Below are 20,663 nucleotides of genomic sequence, written 5' to 3'. Positions count from 1 at the left end.
ATGTGAGTGTGTGTTCCAGAGTGTGAACCAGTGGCCTGCACTCACAGATGGGGTGCGGTGGTAGGTGTCACAGCGAGATGACATGCCTTCTTGTTTCAGAGTCATAGAACCATCCATCTCATCCTGGTCACTCTCACTCCAATAATCTGAAACATCAAAGTTAAACATCAATAAACTAAACAGCTTGGGTGACCTCATCCATACCAATACTTTAAGTCTTGCACTACAGTACAATAGGCATTGATCTAATACAATTACCTAACATTTCACTTCAATGTCCTTAAATCAATTGATTTACACATCACAACAATGTTGTTTGATGTCACTAAATATGTAGTCAGATTGTCCTACCTTCATCAGGGCGTGGAACCTTATCGTCAGGTGTGTAGCCAATCGCCGCCAGCCCCAGCCGGTTCATCCATCTAAATGGATAACAGGACAGGGTGCAGATACACAACATGAGATGGTTAACTGACTAACTGATACCATACTGGGTGTGGTAGGAAGTTTGATGTGTTATGTTGCACTGTAGTCTATATTTCTTAAGAATATTCATTATTAACAGTTTGCATTGAAGAGAAGAAAGTATATCGATGTTATGATATGCAGTCTTTCTGAATCCTCTCAAATCCTTTATTTAGCTAATGTAACTCAATCAATAAAGGGCATTTGTGATCAACATAATTACAAAGAAAAGTGCCAGAGATAATAACAAGTCAATCAGTCACAACCCAAGGGAAAGATGAAACTGTTTCTGATAAACAAAGCAGTAGCTGCTGACCCAGAGGGCTCTTTGAAACAAGAGACGTACTGCTCTTTATCAGCTTACTCTATCTCAGTAGAAAAAAATACAAAAATAAAGTCTCAGTAGAACAACACTACAGACACCTAAAGTATATTTTCTTATTCCTCATGTTTGAGAACGAAAGGAGAACTATGTCACAGCTCCAGCTATGAATTCTCTGAAACTGAGAATTGTCTTAGATAATATGTAAGCTGAGGTACATGCTGTTACAATCAAGAGAGCATGTTATGAAATAAGCACACTAACTAACCCTACCATCAAAGTACAGGTAGTAATGCTAGAAAAAATAGTGTTACCTGTTCATCTCCTCCAAACAGTCTGTGGCGAAAAAGAAACTCTTGATTTTGGGATGGCAGGCTTTGAAGGCACTGCAGCAGGAGCAGAAACAACATCTAATTAGTCTGTACAGTCTTGTAGATCATCTGATGCTTAAACATCTCCATTTTGCATTACTTCATTCTGTTAGCCTGAGATCCAGACCATATGGTACAATGGCCAGGTAGATGTACTGTATACTATTCCTGTAGCCCTTTCCTGCAGTCAAATGACCTAGGGGCTCCCGGCACTGCATCTCAGTGCAAGAGGCATCACTGCAGTCCCTGGTTCGAATCCAGGCTGCATCACATCCGGCCGTGATTGGGAGTCCCATAGGGCGGTGCACAATTGGCCCAGCGTCGTCCGCGTTTGGCCGGGGTAGGCCGTCATTGTAAATAAGAATTTGTTCTTAACTGACTTGCCTAATTAAATAAAAAAATGTGGCCTCATGGGTGGAATGTTTTTAATATTTTCATAATTACATAATTAAAAACGTATTTTTTTTTTAAACACAGAAAATCTGGTGTTTCTATGTCAAACGGTTTAATATTGGGATGTAAACTCAAATTGTAATACACTTCAACATGGTACAGGTGTCTTCTTTTTTTAAAGCCCATAACTATGTGTGTGAGGTGTTTACTTTTGTTTCAAAGTGGATTTGTTTAAGACTACCAAGAAACACTGTGCGACCCTTCTCAGGTGGAAATAGACACCTATTAATTACTTCTGCCACTTTGTGCCACGGCTATTTAAAGCCCTCGTTATTCAAATCAAATAATTATGCCACGCAACGGCATCATCTGTTTTTGTGTTTCATTTAGACTTTGTGTTTTCTTTTAAATCCCTAGGTTCACTAACAGATTGAGAGACAAAAAACATGAATCACAAAAACACTCACTGTTTCCTTCTGCATTCAATTGCTCTATCTATTCGGAACTCAGGTAGGCTGATGAAACCTTCAGCCTTCTCGTCCTAGGAAGGGAGAGGTAAGGGAAATGAGAAGCAATACATTCCAGTATGTCTGTAGAGATGACACACCTCATTAAGGAGATCAGACATACTGGAATGTACTGTACAATACATGACACTGCAACATAAATGGTTCTGTGTCTGGAATATGGCTATGTTTGTGTGAGTTACCAAGACAACTCTGCAGATAGTGTTGGTAAACAGCAAGCCTGTTGTGGCAGATAAGAGAAAATAAAGTATTGTTTGACAGCTGTAATGTACTTGTCAGAGATCAGCTTACATTCTGGTTGGTGTACCAGTAGAGCGAGGAGTCCTTGAGGATGAACCAGTACTTCTTCCACTTCTGGGTGAAGTAGCCCTTGGCATCCTTCTTCTTCCACAGCCAGCCCTCACAGTCCCCATGGCCCAGGTCCTTACAGGAGATACGCCTGCGGCTAGCGCTAGTCAGAGAACCTGGGTGGAAAGCAGGATATCACAGGGAATTCTCATAGACACATGGACACACTAAACATTCCCGGGATGATATCCTCAATACTAGCATAATTTCAAACCCATCACAAATCCTAATATAAAATGATTGACCAAGGATCATCAAAAGAATCCTCACAGTGAATGGATTTATCCCATGTCTCACCTTTGGTTCTCTTTTTGGTCTTAGTCCTTAAAGACGCATAGTGAAATGACTGCAAGGAGAGGGAAGAGGAGAGGGTTTGATTAGAAGAGGTGTCTAAAGTACAGGACTCATACCAGGGGAGTAACAGTAGTATTTAAATATTTGACTTTACCTTCCTCATGGATGAGCCTCCTTGTCTTTCGATGCCAAAACTAGCATACCTGAGGAGAGGGGAGATCAGGTTTGTAAGCCTACAACAAAATGGATACTAATCCTCTTTATCTGTGCATGAGATCATCCTGTACTGGTATTAAACTAATCCTTACATGGATATTATTCATCATAAAAAGCAGAATCGTAACTTCATATCTACTGTATGCGAGTAAAATATGAATGTATATTCCATTGACATGAATGCATAAGTTACATGGAGTACATTAAACATTGATTTGTTTGAGTCTATCTCATGCTACAATTCATCCCAAAGAACTTAGTAGCTGTATCATTCCCAGGGCTGGCCTGAATGCCCATCTGGAAATGGCTCTACTGACAGTTGGTACCGTGGTACTGAAACATGGACACTGACTGAAGGAATGGACATCACATAGCATTCTCAATATAAGTCTCACTGCTTACTTTTGTAATACACTCAGATCCAGCTTTCCTACTGTCAATCATATTGTATTAGGTACAGAAACATCTCTTTTGGGTGTGTAACATGCAGTGGACTGGATGTCAAACACATAGCAGGTATCTGACCATCATACTGACACCTTGGCTTGAACATAATTGCACTTCACCTACCCATATACTCGGTGTACAAACTGAGCGCCAGTGCATCCATTCTACCAAAGAGAATGATCTAAACTAAAGCCTGATACATTTGGACAAGTACTGTATTGTTTCCAGCAAGTGAAAGAAGTGAGCTAAACCACAGAGCAGGTGGCAGGAAATACAGTTCAGCCAGTCTCTGTGTCTCAGTAGAGCTCAGCACAACGGAAACCGCTGAGGGGATGTGCTGCGCATGTTGGCCATTTATGAACACCTTAATCAGCACTCATCACTGTAAAAATGGCTGAGAGGACTTCTCTACTGCCAGACCTACTGTACCACTGTATAACTACATGGTTGGATCACCTACTGAACACTGACTGTGGGCAAGATGTTGAATTGGGTTGGATTGTAGCATCAATTGGAACAAAGCACAGTGTTTCTTAAATAGAACCAGAAAATATGATTTAGGTCAGTGAAGGGTAAAGAGGAAATATTGCCTGCTTGCCAACCCTCATGATGTATGTTTAAATGTCATTCCCTTGAGGCCAATTCAATTAAGTTAATCAATTGTAACAACACACTGAAGGCAAAAAATAATCTCAACTAGGATTATTCATATGATGGTATGCAGGATGACAGCAATTTACTTTACTCAAAAGAGTCATTGGTTGAATAAAAATTATTAGCAGAAGTGGGTAACTAATATACTGTAAATCCAATATCAAAACATTCACAATATAAAGTACTGTATATATCAGTGAAATGTTGATAGTTGATTAAAAAAAAAGCTTTAAATTTACTGATAGCAGTATGATACAAACCAAATTGGAAGGTACACAACTAGCCTCCATAGTTTAGGCAAAAACCAAGTCCCACACATACATTTTTTTAAATCATCAAATAAATCAATGTTCCTCACAAAATCATGCCTAGATTGTCTCCTTGACCCCATGGAGAAGAACTGCTCACTCACCTGTCAGTGTCAGCTCTCAGTGTGTCTCCAGCTCTCTGCAGAAAGGTAAAGAGCAGATTAGTGCATCAGAGAGAGAGAGAGAGAGAGATCTGAGAGAGAGATCATAGCACACTGTCATCTCAGAGGGTGGACTGTGTTTCCAGTTGTGACCAGGCAGGCAGATTAGAAGATCAGGGTCAGGAACCATGGGGTGTCTTGGGTTGTGGAAGTAGAGGTGGTATGGGTGGAAGTGTGGCAAACTTCTGACTCACTTATCTAATATTGTGACCTCAAAAAGGCTTTAACCACAAACACATCACTGCTCTGTGACACAAATATGTTGAATCTGCATTGCCAAACCATTATGTCACTATGTCTGACTGCGTTAATAGCCATAATGTCATTCTTGATGCAGGTTGACAAAAACAGTAGCTGTGATGACTCACGTGGTACATTGGCACAGTGTTGCTCTCAGGCAGTGAGAAGGACAGGCCCTCTGGGGGTCCTGAGTCCAGTCTGACGGGCGGGGCCAGCATGGATGGGCTGATGGGATAGCTGGGGCTGCTGGGGTTGTGGCTCTTCTTGCGGGAACGCCGCCCAGTGTCCCGCTTGCATTCCCTGGAAACATCTGGCTCCTCCTGGATCACCAGGATCTTGTCATCGCTCAGGTAACGTAGCAGGGAGTTGTCTGAGTCTAGCAGAGGTCAGGGAAGGAGGGAAAGAGGGGTGCAAAGTTGTGTCATTTGGAAGCCCAGAGAGGTTGTTATTTGTTCATTTGGAGTCCTAGAGTGCCTATCACATTCAAATGCTTGATGGCAAAACAAACTCTTACCAAAGGTATAATGAAGCATCATTTGAAAGGAAAATAAACTTTCAGAAGATTTCTGGTTCGATACTTGCGGTCTGATGTTGAGTCAAAGTGTGAGCAGCCCCTGAGGTAATGTTTAATGTTGTTTCCATAGCTTTAGTCCATAGAGCTTCATTAACCTCACAGACCTGCATGTTTCCACAGAAACCAACCTCTGTCACGTTACCTTCCATCAGTGAGGGCAGGCCTCCAACAGTGTGTGGTTTCAGAGAAGAGGGAGGCAGATATGTTCTTTGTATCGGCACTCGCTATTTATAACACAAGTCGTGGGAGTGAGATGCTCTCACTACAGCTCACTCAACATAACTGCTATACATAGTCTCACAAAGCTAAACACCACTGAAATCAGCCATGTGCAAAACAAATATTGGGTTTTCAACTCAATTAATGCCTGACATGAACATGTTGTCTATATATAATAGATTGAATCTCATTTTGTAAAAAAAAATGGCTGAGCTTCTTGTGATAGCTTTATCTTTATACAGTACAGTTTAAAAATAGTTCTAAATGTGCATTCATGTTTCTGTCAAGATTCCCTGGTTATATGTAAAGTCTAAAGAAACCCTTGTGCTCTATGCCAGTACTTGTGGCAGTTCCAGTTAAATGAATAAAAGGTTGCCAAAGAAGCAGATGATTAGTCATGTTGTTGACAGTGGGGACTGTGATTGGTCCTCATTAGGAGTCTGTACTTTGCAGAAGCAGTGAAACAAAAGCTACTTCCTTCTCCTAGTCAAGGCATTTAAGGGGGGTACTGAGGAGACTACCTGAACTTAAGGACCCACCTCTGCTACCTCTCTTGTACATATTTGGCTCCTTTGTCTCTGCCATCCAGTTGTAATCCGTTGGCATGGAAACTGGCCTGAGGTCACCTGGAAAGAAGTCCAAGTAGCATGTCAGCTGAGGTGTGAGTGGAGGGAGAGATGGGGGCTGAGGTGTGAGTGGAGGGAGAGTTAGGAGCTGAGGGAAGAGTGGAGGGAGAGTTAGAAGCTGAGGGAAGAGTGGAGGGAGAGTTAGGAGCTGAGAGAAAAGTGGAGGGAGAGTTAGGAGCTAAGGTGTGAGTGGAGGGAGAGTTAGAAGCTGAGGGACGAGTGGAGGGAGAGYTAGGAGCTGAGGGAMGAGTGGAGGGAGAGYTAGGAGCTGAGGGAMGAGCGAAGGGAGAGCTAGGAGCTGAGGGAAGAGTGGAGGGAKAGTTAGGAGCTGAGGGAAGAGCGRAGGGAGAGCTAGGAGCTGAGGKRAGAGTGGAGGGAGAGYTAGGAGCTGAGGGAAGAGCGGAGGGAGAGCTAGGAGCTGAGGTGTGAGTGGAGGGAGAGTTAGGAGCTGAGGTGTGGGTGGAGGGAGAGTTAGGAGCTGAGGTGTGAGTGGAGGGAGAGTTAGGAGCTGAGGGAAGAGCGAGGGAGAGCTAGGAGCTGAGGGAAGAGTGGGGGCTGTCTCACTGAGAGGGAGAGGAGAGGGTGAGAGATGGTGAGAGAGGAGTGGCTGTTATAGCATGGGAATCCAGTTGAAAAGAAGTGAGCTTTAGAGTGAAGGGGAAACGGTAGACCTGCTGCACGTGTGTGAATGTGTGAGCATGAGAGAGACTGTGATGGGCCTTATCATGACACATGGTGCCTCCACAGACTGGGATGAGCAGATCGTACCCTGCTTGGAGCCATTATGGGCTTGGAAGGAATCCACTGTCACTTCCCTGGCAGACTGTTAACATGAAAAACACTCCGTCTGGCAGAGCCAAAGGGATTTATCTCTGCACCACTACACACTGTACAATACACGGCAAACTGAGCCTCAACAGAGCCTCAACAGCCATTTCTGTCTGATGGACGGATAGAATACTGTACATTGTCAAGGGCTGGCAAAGACCTCCTTTCCTTGTCCCAGTGTTTACAGACAGTGTGTCACTCACTAAATATTCCAGAGTTGTCCCGTGCAGTATTGTGAATGAGCTCATCATGTAAAGTGCAGACAGAGGTGGCATGTAGAATAGTCAGGCTGATCTTAGGTGATGTCATCCTGACGCTGGCCATCCTACTGCTGCAGTGCTGATGATGATGAAGGGGCAATGACAGGGGATGTCTGACTGTGGGCGTGGAGGGTGGTGCTGGGCTGTGAGAGGGAGGGGTTTCTGTGAAACATGAATACGCTGGGGTGCATAATAATAATCTCTACTATGCATAGCAATTGCCATAGGGCTACACTGTACGTTCTCCACGTGCCCTTTACAGCTGGATACACTGTAGGAGAATGAGCTTAAATGAAGGTAGGAGAGGAGAGCAACCCACCTCGCCTGGAATTCCACTCTTCAATGCTCCTTTAACATTACACTACTGCACAGAGAGAAGAGGGTGGTTGGTTGGTAGTGCTACCTATCTGGGCTGGGTGACTCACCATGGGTGGGTGTCCTGTCCCTCCGCCTGACCCCCGTGGAGCGACCCCTAGTCTCGTACTCCTGCCCCAGGGCCAGACAATCCTCCTCCACCAACGTGAAGTACTTGCCCCCATCGTGGTCCAGGTAGAAGCTGGGAGACTCCGAGCCCTTCATACCCATCTTTTCCATGCTGTACTTGCTGATGTCATCGCAGGACATGATGCCTATCTCGTCTCTGTGATTAACAGGTAGGGTATGGAGAAGATCAGGCAGGCGCAACAGGACTAAACAGTAAGGTAAACAGAAGCTGTATGTATGGGTTTGGTAGGCTCACCTGTGTCCATAGAGGCCAGAGACTGGGGACAGGATGAATACGTCATGGCCACTGTCCAGCGTAGAGGACATTCCCATGGTCCCCATGCTGTTGGGCGGGGTGTTGGACTCACTGTTGGGACTGGTGGGGATGGGCTGTAGGGACAAGGGTGGACTCATGTAGACAGCAAGACTGAGCAGGATAGCAGGATGCAGAAGTATTAAACAATTTCCTAAATGCAATCATTTCTAATTCATAGCATTTTATGACATGATCCTATAGAATAGAGTTCTCCATGTTTGAGTTACTAGAGGATTAGGGTGCAATGTTGTGAGCTTGTGTGCTAGTCAGACAGTTCTCGTAGCCCTCTACACATGTACCCATTCACAGGTTGTAAATGTCAGATTTGGTCACTGATAAACATCTAAATTGGAACACAGTGGATGTACAGTAACATGCTATTCATGACGTCAGAGCGTTGGCTTTGCGCTTCACAGTGCTGTGTGGGTTTTGACTGACAGTCATTATAAACTTGAGCACCTCGCAGCGGTGCAAAGCGACGTACCCCTCCTGCTAATTGGGCAACTTTTGCTAATTTTTTGTTGTCGGAGTGAGGGAAATGCTGTAAATTAAGAGGACTCTACGTATTTTGAAAGATGAGACGTTGAGGATTATAATAAATACCGCTTTGATGTCATACAAGCAAGCCAAACACCTGCCAGTCCAAATGTGTACTTCACATTTCCATAATAGAAAACTCATGTCATGTACAATGTCAATGTTTATGATCATCATGTTTGATGTACAGTTACCAGATGACATGGCGTCATACCCTGACCAGAATGAGCCTGTTGGTCTATTGTGTCGTCACACGCACCTGAATGCACTCATGACTCCTTAACTATGCGGACAAAAATTACCATCTGTTTCTCTGAATTGCATTGTGAAAGCCTAACACGGTAATATCGTATTTTATAATTTAGCTAGTCATGTTGGCAATAGAACAAACTTTCAAATTATGCCTACATTGCGATTTATAATGGAATGTTTTTGGATTAGGTAAACAACAGTAATTGTGTGATGGCAGGGATGCAGGGCTGTGTTCCAACCCAAAAAACTACAAGTGTGCTTGCTCTAGTTCCTCAGTGGCACATCTAGGAGAGATCAAAAAGCATCTTATAGGTGAAGACTCTTCTTTGAATTGTTTGTTTTATTTAGCACCTACCCCACATTTTCCAGGAATATTCTTATCATGTTACTCAATGCATCCAGAGTATTTTCAGATTTCTTTATCAACAAATGTGGCGAAAAGTTCAGTAAATGTGAGGTTTTTGGCAACTAATAGAGGGGATAACAACAGGACCCTTAACAACAAGGGATTCTGGGATCACGACTATATACAGTTGTCGGAAGTTTAAGTTTACATACACTTTAGCCAAATACATTTCAACTCAGTTTTTCACAATTCCTGACATTTAATCCTAGTAAAAATTCCCTGTCTTAGGTCAGTTAGGATCATCACTTTATTTTAAGAATGTGAAATGTCAGAATAATAGTAGAGAGAATGATTTATTTCAGCTTTTATTTCTTTCATCACGTTCCCAGTGGGTCAGAAGTTTACATACACTCAATTAGTATTTGGAAGCATTACCTTTAAATTGTTTAACTTGGGTCAAACGTTTTGGGTAGCCTTCCACAAGCTTCCCACAATAAGTTGGTTGAATTTTGGCCCATTTCTCCTGACAGAGTTGGTGTAACTGAGTCAGGTTTGTAGGCCTCCTTGCTCGCACACACTTTTTCAGTTCTACCCACACATTTTCTATAGGATTGAGGTCAGGGCTTTGTGATGGCCGCTCCAATGCCTTGACTTTGTTGTCCTTAAGCCATTTTGCCACAATTTTGGAAGTATGCTTGGGGTCATTGTCCATTTGGAAGACCCATTTGCAACTAAGCTTTAACTTCCTGACTGATGTCTTGAGATGTTGCTTCATTATATCCACATAATTTTCCTCCCTCATGATGCCATCTATTTTGTGAAGTGCACCAGTCCCTCCTGCAGCAAAGCACGACCACAACATGATGCTGCCACCCCCGTGCTTCACGGTTGGAATGGTGTTCTTCGGCTTGCAAGCCTCCCCCTTTTTCCTCCAAACATAACGATGGTCATTATGGTCAAACAGTTCTATTTTTGTTTCATCAGACCAGAGGACATTTCTTCAAGATGTGTCAAGTGTGGTGAGGATGAGCCATCTCTCCCCAGGAGATACACTAGGAAGTCTAACCTACTGTGATGACTCAACCCCGTGCCCAATAACATCTGATTGGTAAAGGTCCTGTAAAAATCACATTACAACGTAAAGCAAAAAACAAAATGTTCATATATTTTCCTTTTACTCTTTCGAGTCCACTTCTACGATAAATTATCATTGCTCTGTAATTTTCCTTGAACTCCTATCAAAGAAATCAGAGCCATATTCCTTCCTGATAAGTATGTATGACCATGGAGGCTTCGGAACATCTAGAGCTCACTCCTTCTCCTGGACTTGTGTAATTAATAATAAATACCACTTAAAATAGAAATCCATTTTATGTACTTCTTCATTATTAATACATCACTACAAGAAAAGTTAAAATTATGGTGTAAATGTGTTGGCTCAGTGCTGTCAAAAGAAAATACCCCAGCAGTTAGATTTTTCATGTCTCTCAGACCAAAACAGGAAGGGGAAAAAAGCAAAAGAAATATGAAGCAGTGGGTTATGAATAGGTTAGGAAACAAAACAAGATCTTCTGGTCTTCTGTAGCTCAGTTGGTAGAGCATGGCGCCAGGATAGTGGGTTTGATTCCCGGGACCAGCCATATGTAAAATGTATGCACGCATTATTGTAAGTCGCTTTGGATAAAAGCGTCTGCTAAATGCATTTACAGTGCATTCGGTAAGTATTCAGACCCCTTGACTTTTTCCACATTTTGTTATGTTACAGCCTTATTCCAAAATGGATTTTAATAATTTTTTTCCCTCCATCAATCTACACAAAATACCACATAATGACAAAGCGAAAACAGGTTTAGATTTTTTTGCAAATATATAAAAATTAAAAAAACGAAACACCATATTTACGTAAGTACTCAGACCCTTTGCTATGAGACTCGAAAATTGAGCTCAGATGCATCCTGTTTCCATTGATCATCCTTGATGTTTCTACAACTTAAATGGAGTCCACGTGTGGTAAATTCAATAGATTGGATATGATTTGGAAAGGCTCACAGCTGTCTATAAAAGGTCCCACAGATGACAGTGCATGTCAGAGCAAAAACCAAGCCATGAGGTCGAAGGAATTATCCATAGAACAATTAGAGGAGAAGGGCCTTGGTCAGGGAGGTGACCAATAACCTGATGGTCACTCTGAAAGAGCTCCTGAGTTCCTCTGTGGAGATGGGAGAACCTTCCAGAAGGACAACAATCTCTGCAGCATACCACCAATCAGGCTTTTATGGTAGAGTTGCCAGACGGAAGCCACTCCTCAGTAAAAGGCACATGACAGCCCGCTTGGAGTTTGCCAAAAGGCACCTAAAGGACTCAGACCATGAGAAACAAAATTCCCTATGCCAAATGTCACGTCTGGAGGAAACCTGGGACGGTGAAGCATGGTGGTGGCAGTTTCATGCTGTGGGGATGTTTTTCAGTGGCAGGGAATGGGAGATTAGTCAGGATTGAGGGAAAGATTAATGGAGCAAAGTACAGAGAGATCCTTGAAGGCTCGAGGCTGTAATCGCTGCCAAAGGTGCTTCAACAAAGTACTGAGTAAAGGGTCTGAATACTTATGTAAATATGTTATTTCAAATTTGAATATTTAATGTGCAAAATGTTATATTATGGGGTATTGTGTGTAGATTGATGAGAATTTTAGAATAAGGCTGTGATGTAAGAAAATGTGGAAAAGGTCAAGGAGTCTGAATACTTTCCAACTGCACTGTATTATTATAAAAAGACAACCCTGCACAAAATAATGATTACAGCTGGTAGTGCTCCCACTATGAGCAGCCACATTAACCTCGGCATTAACCTCTGTCCTTGGTTCTGTCTGTGTCCTATCAGTCTGTCCAGGGCAGCTGACTGAGAGTACTACTGTATGACACTGGATGAACAGATGGCTAGGTTCACTCTTCATTGACTCTTATCCACAATGGGAAACACTGAGTGCTTGATGGTGGTTCACTGAAGATTCATTTCAAATTCATCTCACATTGTCTTTGTCCTCTACTACCTGGATTTTCCATAGGCTTCTCTGTCATCATCTATTTGGTAAAGAGTTAATTTAATAATAGAACAGGCTACCCTTTCTCCAAGCCGTGTTGAGCTCCAGTGGTCCGACTCTTTTTGACTGACACATCCATCATAAACAGTCCTGGGAGACAAAGTCACTCTAACAGTGTTCGTACCATATGTCAGCGGCTCCTACAGTCATCCGGCATGCTGTCATTTAACTCTGAGGTGCTTCATTAACCAAACACTGGGTGAATTCTACTGTTCGTGAGTGATTGGTAACCTTTGTGTGTATTTGTTTGTTTAACCTGTAAGACTGCCAACAATAACCTCCCTGGAAGGCAATCCAATACTCTATTTTTTTTATATTTTATTCAGCCACAATAATGAAGCATAGCTCAAGCGGAATCCTGTTCATTTCAGACTGAAAAACATGCCACTGTGCCAAATAATCAATACATCATTATTTCCCTGACATGACTGCAGTGCATATGCAGACCCTCATCACAGTCCCATACAGGAGCAACCATTCAAGCTTCACATATTGAGATATGATGATGATGTGCTGATTATCTGAACACATTAACTGATTTCACTGCAGATGCCAAAGACATGTAACCACAGAAACAGTCCTGGGCATCATCAAGGCAACCCATGCAGCATGAAAATGAGTAAGCCTAGTGCAGACCTAAAAATAGCTCTCACGCAGTACAGGGCTCCCGAAGAAAAACCATCCAGGCAGTTATGAAGTAAACCCCCAACCCCCTCTACCGTCATCCTCCCCAGCTAGCGTTCTGTCTTTGTTCCTCCTCCTCAGGCAGCCCCTGTTTCCCCCAGCCAGTTCCCCATACTGTACTGTCTGTACTACATCCACACTGAGCAGCACAATGGATTCACTATCTCTTTCACTGACGCGCCACCAATAATGAATATAAACCCTGGATTGCTGATGCTTTGTATTGGCCGATGAGAAACTTTGAAGCCACCGGTCTGCCATATTGGCTTTCCACAGAAGAAGCAGTCCTCCATAGGAATGAATGGAATTCTACAGTATTTCAATTAAATGTTTAAAGTACAAAATTACATGTACCAAAATTGAGGCGCGGGGTCTTCAAAATAGCACCCCCCTGTCAGTCATYTAGTGTATATATAAATCATTACACTCCACACAATCCATTAGAACTCAATTAAAGAGTGACCAGGTATGAGCTATAAGTTAAGTGCTTACTCACAGACAATTACCCTTTAGTTCATCATGTATCATAATCTAATTTATTAACATTGCGACACTCATAAGGAGCTTCTAGGCCAGTTGGTCATTATCAATAATGAGCGCTTTGTTCCTTATCGCTAAAATTAAACAGCAACCAGATGAATTGGTGAAATAATTGCTATTCATATCTACCAGAAGGAATCCTAAACAGATATTCAAACAAAACCAATCACATCATAATATAATTACCTGGAGTGCAAGGGGTTTCCATCGTACATTCTTGAGCAGGGCAGGGGCAGATGTGAGAGTGTTCTGAGGTCTCTTCTTCAGGGTGAGGATGACTCCATTGGGGTCTTCTCTGAGGGCATTCACCAGGTTCTTCAGCTGCCAGCCCACCTGCACAGATACGCCACAGAGGAGAGAGACAATTCAACACTCAGTGAAGCTGAAGAAATACTCAACCAATCATGACAATAGAGCTAGTAAATTACAGTAGCTACTGTGGTTCTGAACATGTCTTCAACCAACTATGCCTAAGAGGAACACCGGAGATAATGATGGTGAAAACAACTGCAAAACCATTCCAATACACTACAGCCCATTCCCACAAATTACAGTGCTTGGATAAGAATGGCATGTGCTGGAAAGTGTTGCATACAATGTAGACAAAATGTTGTTCCATTTATTTATTTTCTTGACTGAACATAACCATTTTCAAAATTCTGTCCCATCTGTTGTACAATGTTAAATAACGTTTAACAGAAGTTAAACAAACTGATAGTGTTGCACCTCGTGCCGACCTATAATGCATCGCAAAGCATCAGCGCCAAGCCCTACTGGGCTCTGACCCGCAACAGACAGTGTGCAGCTGTGCTACAGTGAGCTTGGATCTACTGATGGCGGTGTGCTCCCAGGCAGGCTCCAGTAGAGGCAGGGGAGCAGAGAAAGCAGGTCACGTCCCCCTCCCTCCCTCTCCCTTCCTCCCTCTCTACGCCACACTGAGCACCTCTCTCTACCTCTGTGCTCTGTAGAGTGCCAATTTTAATAATGCAACTTATCTGTAAACAAGTTACATTATTCAACTCAGGGACTGGCATGGCGACATAGTCAAACTATAAAAACACACACACACAGACACACATTATTGTTCGGCTGAGACACTGTCTGTGTTCACAACAGCTATGCCGACTGGCAATGGCCCATTTCACTCCCACAAAGACTAAACATCGCCTGTCTTAAAAAGACAGACAGACACAATTACTGTACATACAGTACAATACACACACATACTCTATATACAGTACCAGTCAAAAGATTGGACACACCTACTCATTCTTTATTTTTTTCTACATTGTAGAATAATAGTGAAGACATCAAAACTATGAAATAACACTTATGGAATCATGTAGTAACCAAAAAAGTGTTAAACAAATCAAAATAGATTTTAGATTTTAGATTCTTCAAAGTAGCCACCCGTTGCCTTGATGACAGCTTTGCACACTCTTGGAATTCTCATGAAGGTCAGTCAATCCGAAACGTTTCAAGAACTTTGAAAGTTTCTTCAGGTGCAGTCGCAAAAACCATCAAGCGCTATGATGATGCTGGCTCTCATGAGTACCGCCACAGGAAAGGAAGACCCAGAGTTACCTCTGCTGAAGAGGATAAGTTCATTAGAGTTACAAGCCTCAGAAAGTGCAGCCCAAATAAATGCTTCACAGAGCTCAAGTAACAGCCACATCAGCTGTTCAGAGGAGACTGCGTGAATCAGGCCTTCATGGTCGAATTCCTGCAAAGAAACCACTACTAAAGGACACCAATAAGAAGAAGAGACTTGCTTGGGTCAAGAAACACGAGCAATGGACATTAAACCAGTGGAAATCTGTGTTTTGGTCTGATAAGTCCAAATTTCCAACCGCTGTGTCTTTGTGAGACACAGAGTACGTGAACAGATGATCTCTTCATGTGTAGTTCCCACCGTGAAGCATGGAGGAGGTGGTGTGAGGGTGCTTTGCTGGTGACACTGTCAGTGATTTATTTAGAATTCAAGCACACTTAACCAACATGGCAACCACAGCATTCTGAACTATACGCCATCCCATCTGGTTTGCGCTTAGTGGGACTGATAGTCCCAGTTTGTTTTTCAACAGGACAATGACCCAACACACCTCCAGGCTGTGTAAGGGCTATTTCACCAAGAAGGAGAGTGATGGAGTGCTGCATCAAATGACCTGGCCTCCACAATCACCCAACCTCAACCCAATTGACATGGTTTGGGATGAGTTGGACCGCAGAGTTTTTTATTTTATTTATTAAAAAACATATATATKTCACCTTTATTTAACCAGGTAGGCCAGTTGAGAACAAGTTCTCATTTACAACTGCGACCTGGCCAAGATAAAGCAAAGCAGTGCGACACAAACAACAACAGAGTTACATATGGAATAAACAAACATACAGTCAATAACACAATAGAATAATCTATATACAGTGTGTGCAAATGAGGTAAGATAAGGGAGGTAAGGCAATAAATAGGCCATAGTGGCGAAATAATTACAATTTAGCTATTAAAACACTGGAGTGATAGATGTGCAGAAGATGAATGTGCAAGTAGAGACACTGGGGTGCAAAGGAGAAAGAAAAAATAAATAACAGTATTGGGATGAGTTAGTTGGAAGGGTTATTTACAGATGGGCTATGTACTGGAGCAGTGATCTGTGAGCTGTTCTGACAGCTGGTGCTTAAAACCTCTTGACGCTAGGGGTCAGATTTTTATTTTATTTTAAATAACATTCCCAAGGTAAACGGACTATTTCTCAGGTCCAGATCGTAGAATATGCATATACTTTACAGATTAGGATAGAAAACACTCCAAAGTTTCCAAAACTGTCAAAATATTGTCTGTGACTATAACAAAACTGATTCTGCAGGCGAAAACCTGAGAAAATCTAACCCGGAAGTGATTAAAACAAATTTTYTATCTGTGTTTCCTGGCCCGTCTTTCTTCCATTTAAAGGGGTATCAACCAGATTCCTTTTCCAATGGCTTCCTCAGGCTGTGACCAGGCTTTAGACATAGTTTCAGGCTTTTATTTTGAAAAATGAGCGAGATTTTTCAAAACTAGTCAGGTGTCCTCTGATTAGTTCCTGTGCGCGAGAGGGGTAGCTCTCCATTTTCTTTCTCTCTTTTATTGAATAGGTTACGGTCCAGTTGAAATATTATCGATTATTTTTGTTAAAAACAACCTGAGGATTGACTATAAAAAACATTTGACATGTTTTTACGAACATTACGGATACTTTTTGGAATTTTCGTCGAACAGAACAAGGCTTTGTTTTTCTGAACATAACGCGCAACCCAAATGGCGTTTTTTTGTTAAAAGTAATATTTATCAAACAAAAATAACATTTGTTGTGTAACTGGGAGTCTCGTGAGTGCAAACATCCGAAGATTATCAAAGGTAAGCGATTAATTTTATTGCTTTTCTGACTTTCGTGACCATGCTAATTTGGGGCTAGCTGTCGTAGCATTGATTGATACACTCACAAAAGCTTGGATTGCTTTCGCTGCAAAGCATATTTTCAAAATCTGACACGATAGGTGGATATATTTCACTTGTGATTGCATGATTATAAATATTGTTAGTAATATTTTGTGCCCTGCAATTCAGCGGTTGTTTAGGAAAATGATCCCGCTAAAGGGATCCGTAGCGCAGAGAACTTAACGTTAGAGAGGGAGATATGAGTCTTTAGCTTCAGTGATTTTTGCAATTCGTTCCAGTCATTGGCAGCAGAGAACTGGAAGGAAAGGCGGCCAAAGTTGGAATTGGCTTTGGGGGTGACCAGTGAAATATACTTGCTGGAGCGCCTGCTACGGGTGGGTGCTCCTTTGGTGACCAGTGAGCTGAGATAAGGCGGGTCTTTACCTAGCAAAGACTTATAGATGACCTGGAGCCAGTGTGTTTGCCGACGAATATGAAGCGAGGGCCAGCCAAAGAGCATACAGGTCGCAGTGGTGGGTAGTATATGGGGCTTTGGTGACAAAACGGATGGCACTGTGATAGACTGCATCCAGTTTGCTGAGTAGAGTGTTGGAGGCTATTTTGTAAATGACATCGCCGAAGTCAAGGATCGGTAGGATAGTCAGTTTTACCAGGGTATGTTTGGAAGCATGGGTGAAGGATGCTTTGTTGCGAAATAGGAAGCTGATTCTAGATTTAATTTTGGATTGGAGATGCTTAATGTGAGTCTGGAAGGAGAGTTTACAATCTAACCAGACACTTAGAATATGTGGACAACTACGAATATCTAAGTCAGAACCGTCGAAAGTAGTGATGCTGGATGGGCGGGCAGGTGCGGGCAGAGATCGGTTGAAGAGCATGCATTTAGTTTAACTTGCATTTAAGAGCAGTTGGAGGCCACGGAAGGAGAGTTGTATGGTTTTGAAGCTCATCTGGAGGTTAGTTAACACAGTGTCCAAAGAAGGGCCAGAAGTATACAGAATGGTGTCGTCCGTGTAGAGGTGGATCAGAGAATCACCAGCAGCAAGAGCGACATCATTGATGTATACAGAGAAAAGAGTCGACCCGAGAATTGAACCCTGTGGCACTCCCATAGAGACTGCCAGAGGTCAGGACAACAGGCCCTCCAATTTGACACACTGAACTCTGTCTGAGAAGTAGTTGTTGAACAAGGTGAGGCAGTCATTTGAGAAACCAAGGCTGTTGAGTCTGCCGATAAGAATGTGGTGATTGACAGAGTCGAAAGCCTTGGCCAGTTCGATGAATACAGCTGCACAGTATTGTCTCTTATCAATGGCGGTTATGATATCGTTTAGGACCTTGAGCGTGGCTGAGGTGCACCCATGACTAGCTCTGAAACCAGAGCGGAGAAGGTACGGTGGGATTCAAAATGGTCGGTGATTGGTTTGTTAACTTGGCTTTCGAAGACCTTAGAAAGGTAGGGTAGGATAGATATAGGTCTGTAACAATTTGAGTCTAGAGTGTCTCCCCCTTTGAAGAGGGGGATGACCGTGGCAGCTTTCCAATCTTTGGGGATCTCAGGCGATACGAAAGGAGGTTGAACAGGCTAGTAATAGGGGTTGCAACAATTACAATTTTAGAAAGAGAGGGTCCAGACTGTCTAGCCCARCTGATTTGTAGGGGTCCAGATTTTGCAGCTCTTTCAGAACATTGGCTATCTGGATTTGGGTGAAGGAGAAATGAGGGAGGCTTGGGCAAGTTGCTGTGGGGGGTGCAGGGCTGTTGACCGGGGTAGGGGTAGCCAGGTGTAAAGCATGGCCAGCCGTAGAGAAATGCTTATTGAAATTCTCAATTATCATGGATATTGGTGGTGACAGTGTTTCCTAGCCTCAGTGCAATGGGCAGTTGGGAGGAGGTGCTCTTATTCTCCATGGACTTTACAGTGTCCCAGAACATTTTGGAGTTTGTGCTAATGGATGCAAATTTCTGTTTGAAAAAGCTAGCGTTTGCTTTCCTAACTGCCTGTGTATATTGGTTCCTAACTTCCCTGAAAAGTTGCATATCGCGGGGGCTATTCGATGCTAATGCATTACGCCACAGGATGTTTTTGTGCTGGTCAAGAGCAGTCAGGTCTGGAGTGAACCAAGGGCTATATCTGTTCCTGGTTCTACATTTTTTGAATGGGGCATACTTATTTAAGATGGTGAGGAAAGCACTTTTAAAAGAATAACCAGGCATCCTCTACTGACGGAATGAGGTCAATATCCTTCCAGGATACCCGGGCCAGGTCGATTAGAAAGGCAAGAGGAAGAGTCAGTTGTACCCTCTTCGGGCAGTTACGTCGGCAGACCAGTTGTGATGAATCGGCAGAGCTCCGTGTAGTAAAAGGGTCCAGGCCCTTTTATGTATTGTAGCCCAAGAAAATTGTCTGTTGGGCCTCTTCAGCTAACAGTCCGATATGCTCTAGACAGCTAGCGGGCCGCGGCTAGCAGGCTAGCAGATGGGCATTCAGGGGACGTCGCGACGGAAGAGCCTGTTGAAAACCCCCTCGGGCGGATTACGTTGGTAGACCAGTTGTGAAGGATCGGCGGGGCTCTGTATCGGCAGTAAAAGGGGTCCAGGCCAATTGGCAAAATAGGTATTGTAGCCCAAGGAGTGGCTGATGGACCTCTTCAGCTAACCAGGAGATGGGCCTAGCAGAGGCTAGCTGCAGGCTAATTGGTGCTTGTGTCGGGACAGATACGTTATCCAGGAGTAGCCACACAGATAGCAGCTAGAAAGCTGCGATGATCCAGGTGAAAAGGTTCAGAGCTTGCGGTAGGAATCGGGAGATGTTGGGGAAAAGAGTCCGGTATGCTCTGGGATGAATCGCGCTGTGCAGACTGGCAGGAGTTGTCCGGGCTAAAGGTTAGCTGATGACCGCTAGCAGTGGCTAGCTGACTACTAGCTAGTAGCTAGTTAGCTGGCTAGCTTCTATTGGGGCTTCCGGTTCAAAAGTAAAGAAAATAGCAGATCCATACCACATTGGGTGAAGCGGGTTGCAGGAGAGAATGTTGGAGTTGAGGTAAAAAAACATATACCAAATATATGCCTAGAAAAAAGATATACATGGGACACGACAAGACGAAGACCAGACGAAGACAAAGACGCCTGACTGCTACGCCATCTTGGAATGTTGTAACATTTACAAATGTTGTAAAAGCAGCCAACAAGTGCTCAGCATATGTTAGAACTCCTTCAAGACTGTTGGAAAAGCATTCCAGGTGAAGCTGGTTGAGAGAATGTCAAGAGTGTGCAAAGCTGTCAACAAGGCAAAGAGTGGCAACTTTGAAGAATCTCAAATATAAAACAGGTTTTTGGTTACATGATTCCATATTTGTTATTTCATAGTTTTGAGGTCTTCCCTATTATTCTATAATGTAGAAAATTGTAAAAAATAAAGAAAAATCCTTGAATAAGTACAGTTGAAGTCGAAAGTTTACATACACAAAATACATTCAAACTCAGTTTTTCACAATTCCTGACATTTAATCCAAGTAAAAAATTCCCTGTTTTAGGTCAGTTAGGATCACCACTTTATTTTAAGAATGTGACATGTCACAATAATAGTAGAGAGAATGATTTATTTAAACTTTTATTTCTTTCATCACGTTCCCAGTGGGTCAGACGGTTACATACACTCAATTAGTATTTGGAAGCATTACCTTTAAATTGTTTAACTTGGGTCAAACGTTTTG

General features: G+C 42.9%; 1 protein-coding gene across 2 annotated transcripts in view; it reads right to left on the bottom strand.

The window, feature by feature from the left end:
* LOC111950896 (connector enhancer of kinase suppressor of ras 2-like) overlaps positions 1-20,663 on the bottom strand; it is a 55,464-nt gene that overhangs the window by 5,053 nt on the left and 29,748 nt on the right. The window contains exons 9-21 of one of the 2 annotated variants that reach the window (XM_023968817.2): positions 13,698-13,844; positions 7,993-8,126; positions 7,679-7,893; positions 6,079-6,165; positions 4,875-5,122; positions 4,450-4,484; positions 2,875-2,923; positions 2,724-2,772; positions 2,370-2,542; positions 2,019-2,092; positions 1,102-1,173; positions 352-422; positions 46-146 (exon numbers count right to left, since the gene is read on the bottom strand). In XM_023968817.2, the coding sequence (XP_023824585.1) occupies positions 46-146; positions 352-422; positions 1,102-1,173; positions 2,019-2,092; positions 2,370-2,542; positions 2,724-2,772; positions 2,875-2,923; positions 4,450-4,484; positions 4,875-5,122; positions 6,079-6,165; positions 7,679-7,893; positions 7,993-8,126; positions 13,698-13,844 (1,455 nt within the window). The remainder of the gene's footprint in view (positions 1-45; positions 147-351; positions 423-1,101; positions 1,174-2,018; positions 2,093-2,369; positions 2,543-2,723; positions 2,773-2,874; positions 2,924-4,449; positions 4,485-4,874; positions 5,123-6,078; positions 6,166-7,678; positions 7,894-7,992; positions 8,127-13,697; positions 13,845-20,663) is intronic. The other variant, XM_023968818.2, reaches the window with a different exon arrangement.

This window comes from Salvelinus sp. IW2-2015, linkage group LG23, assembly GCF_002910315.2.
Source record: "Salvelinus sp. IW2-2015 linkage group LG23, ASM291031v2, whole genome shotgun sequence".
NCBI lineage: Eukaryota > Metazoa > Chordata > Actinopteri > Salmoniformes > Salmonidae > Salvelinus > Salvelinus sp. IW2-2015.
This window is presented reverse-complemented; position numbering and strand designations above follow the sequence as displayed.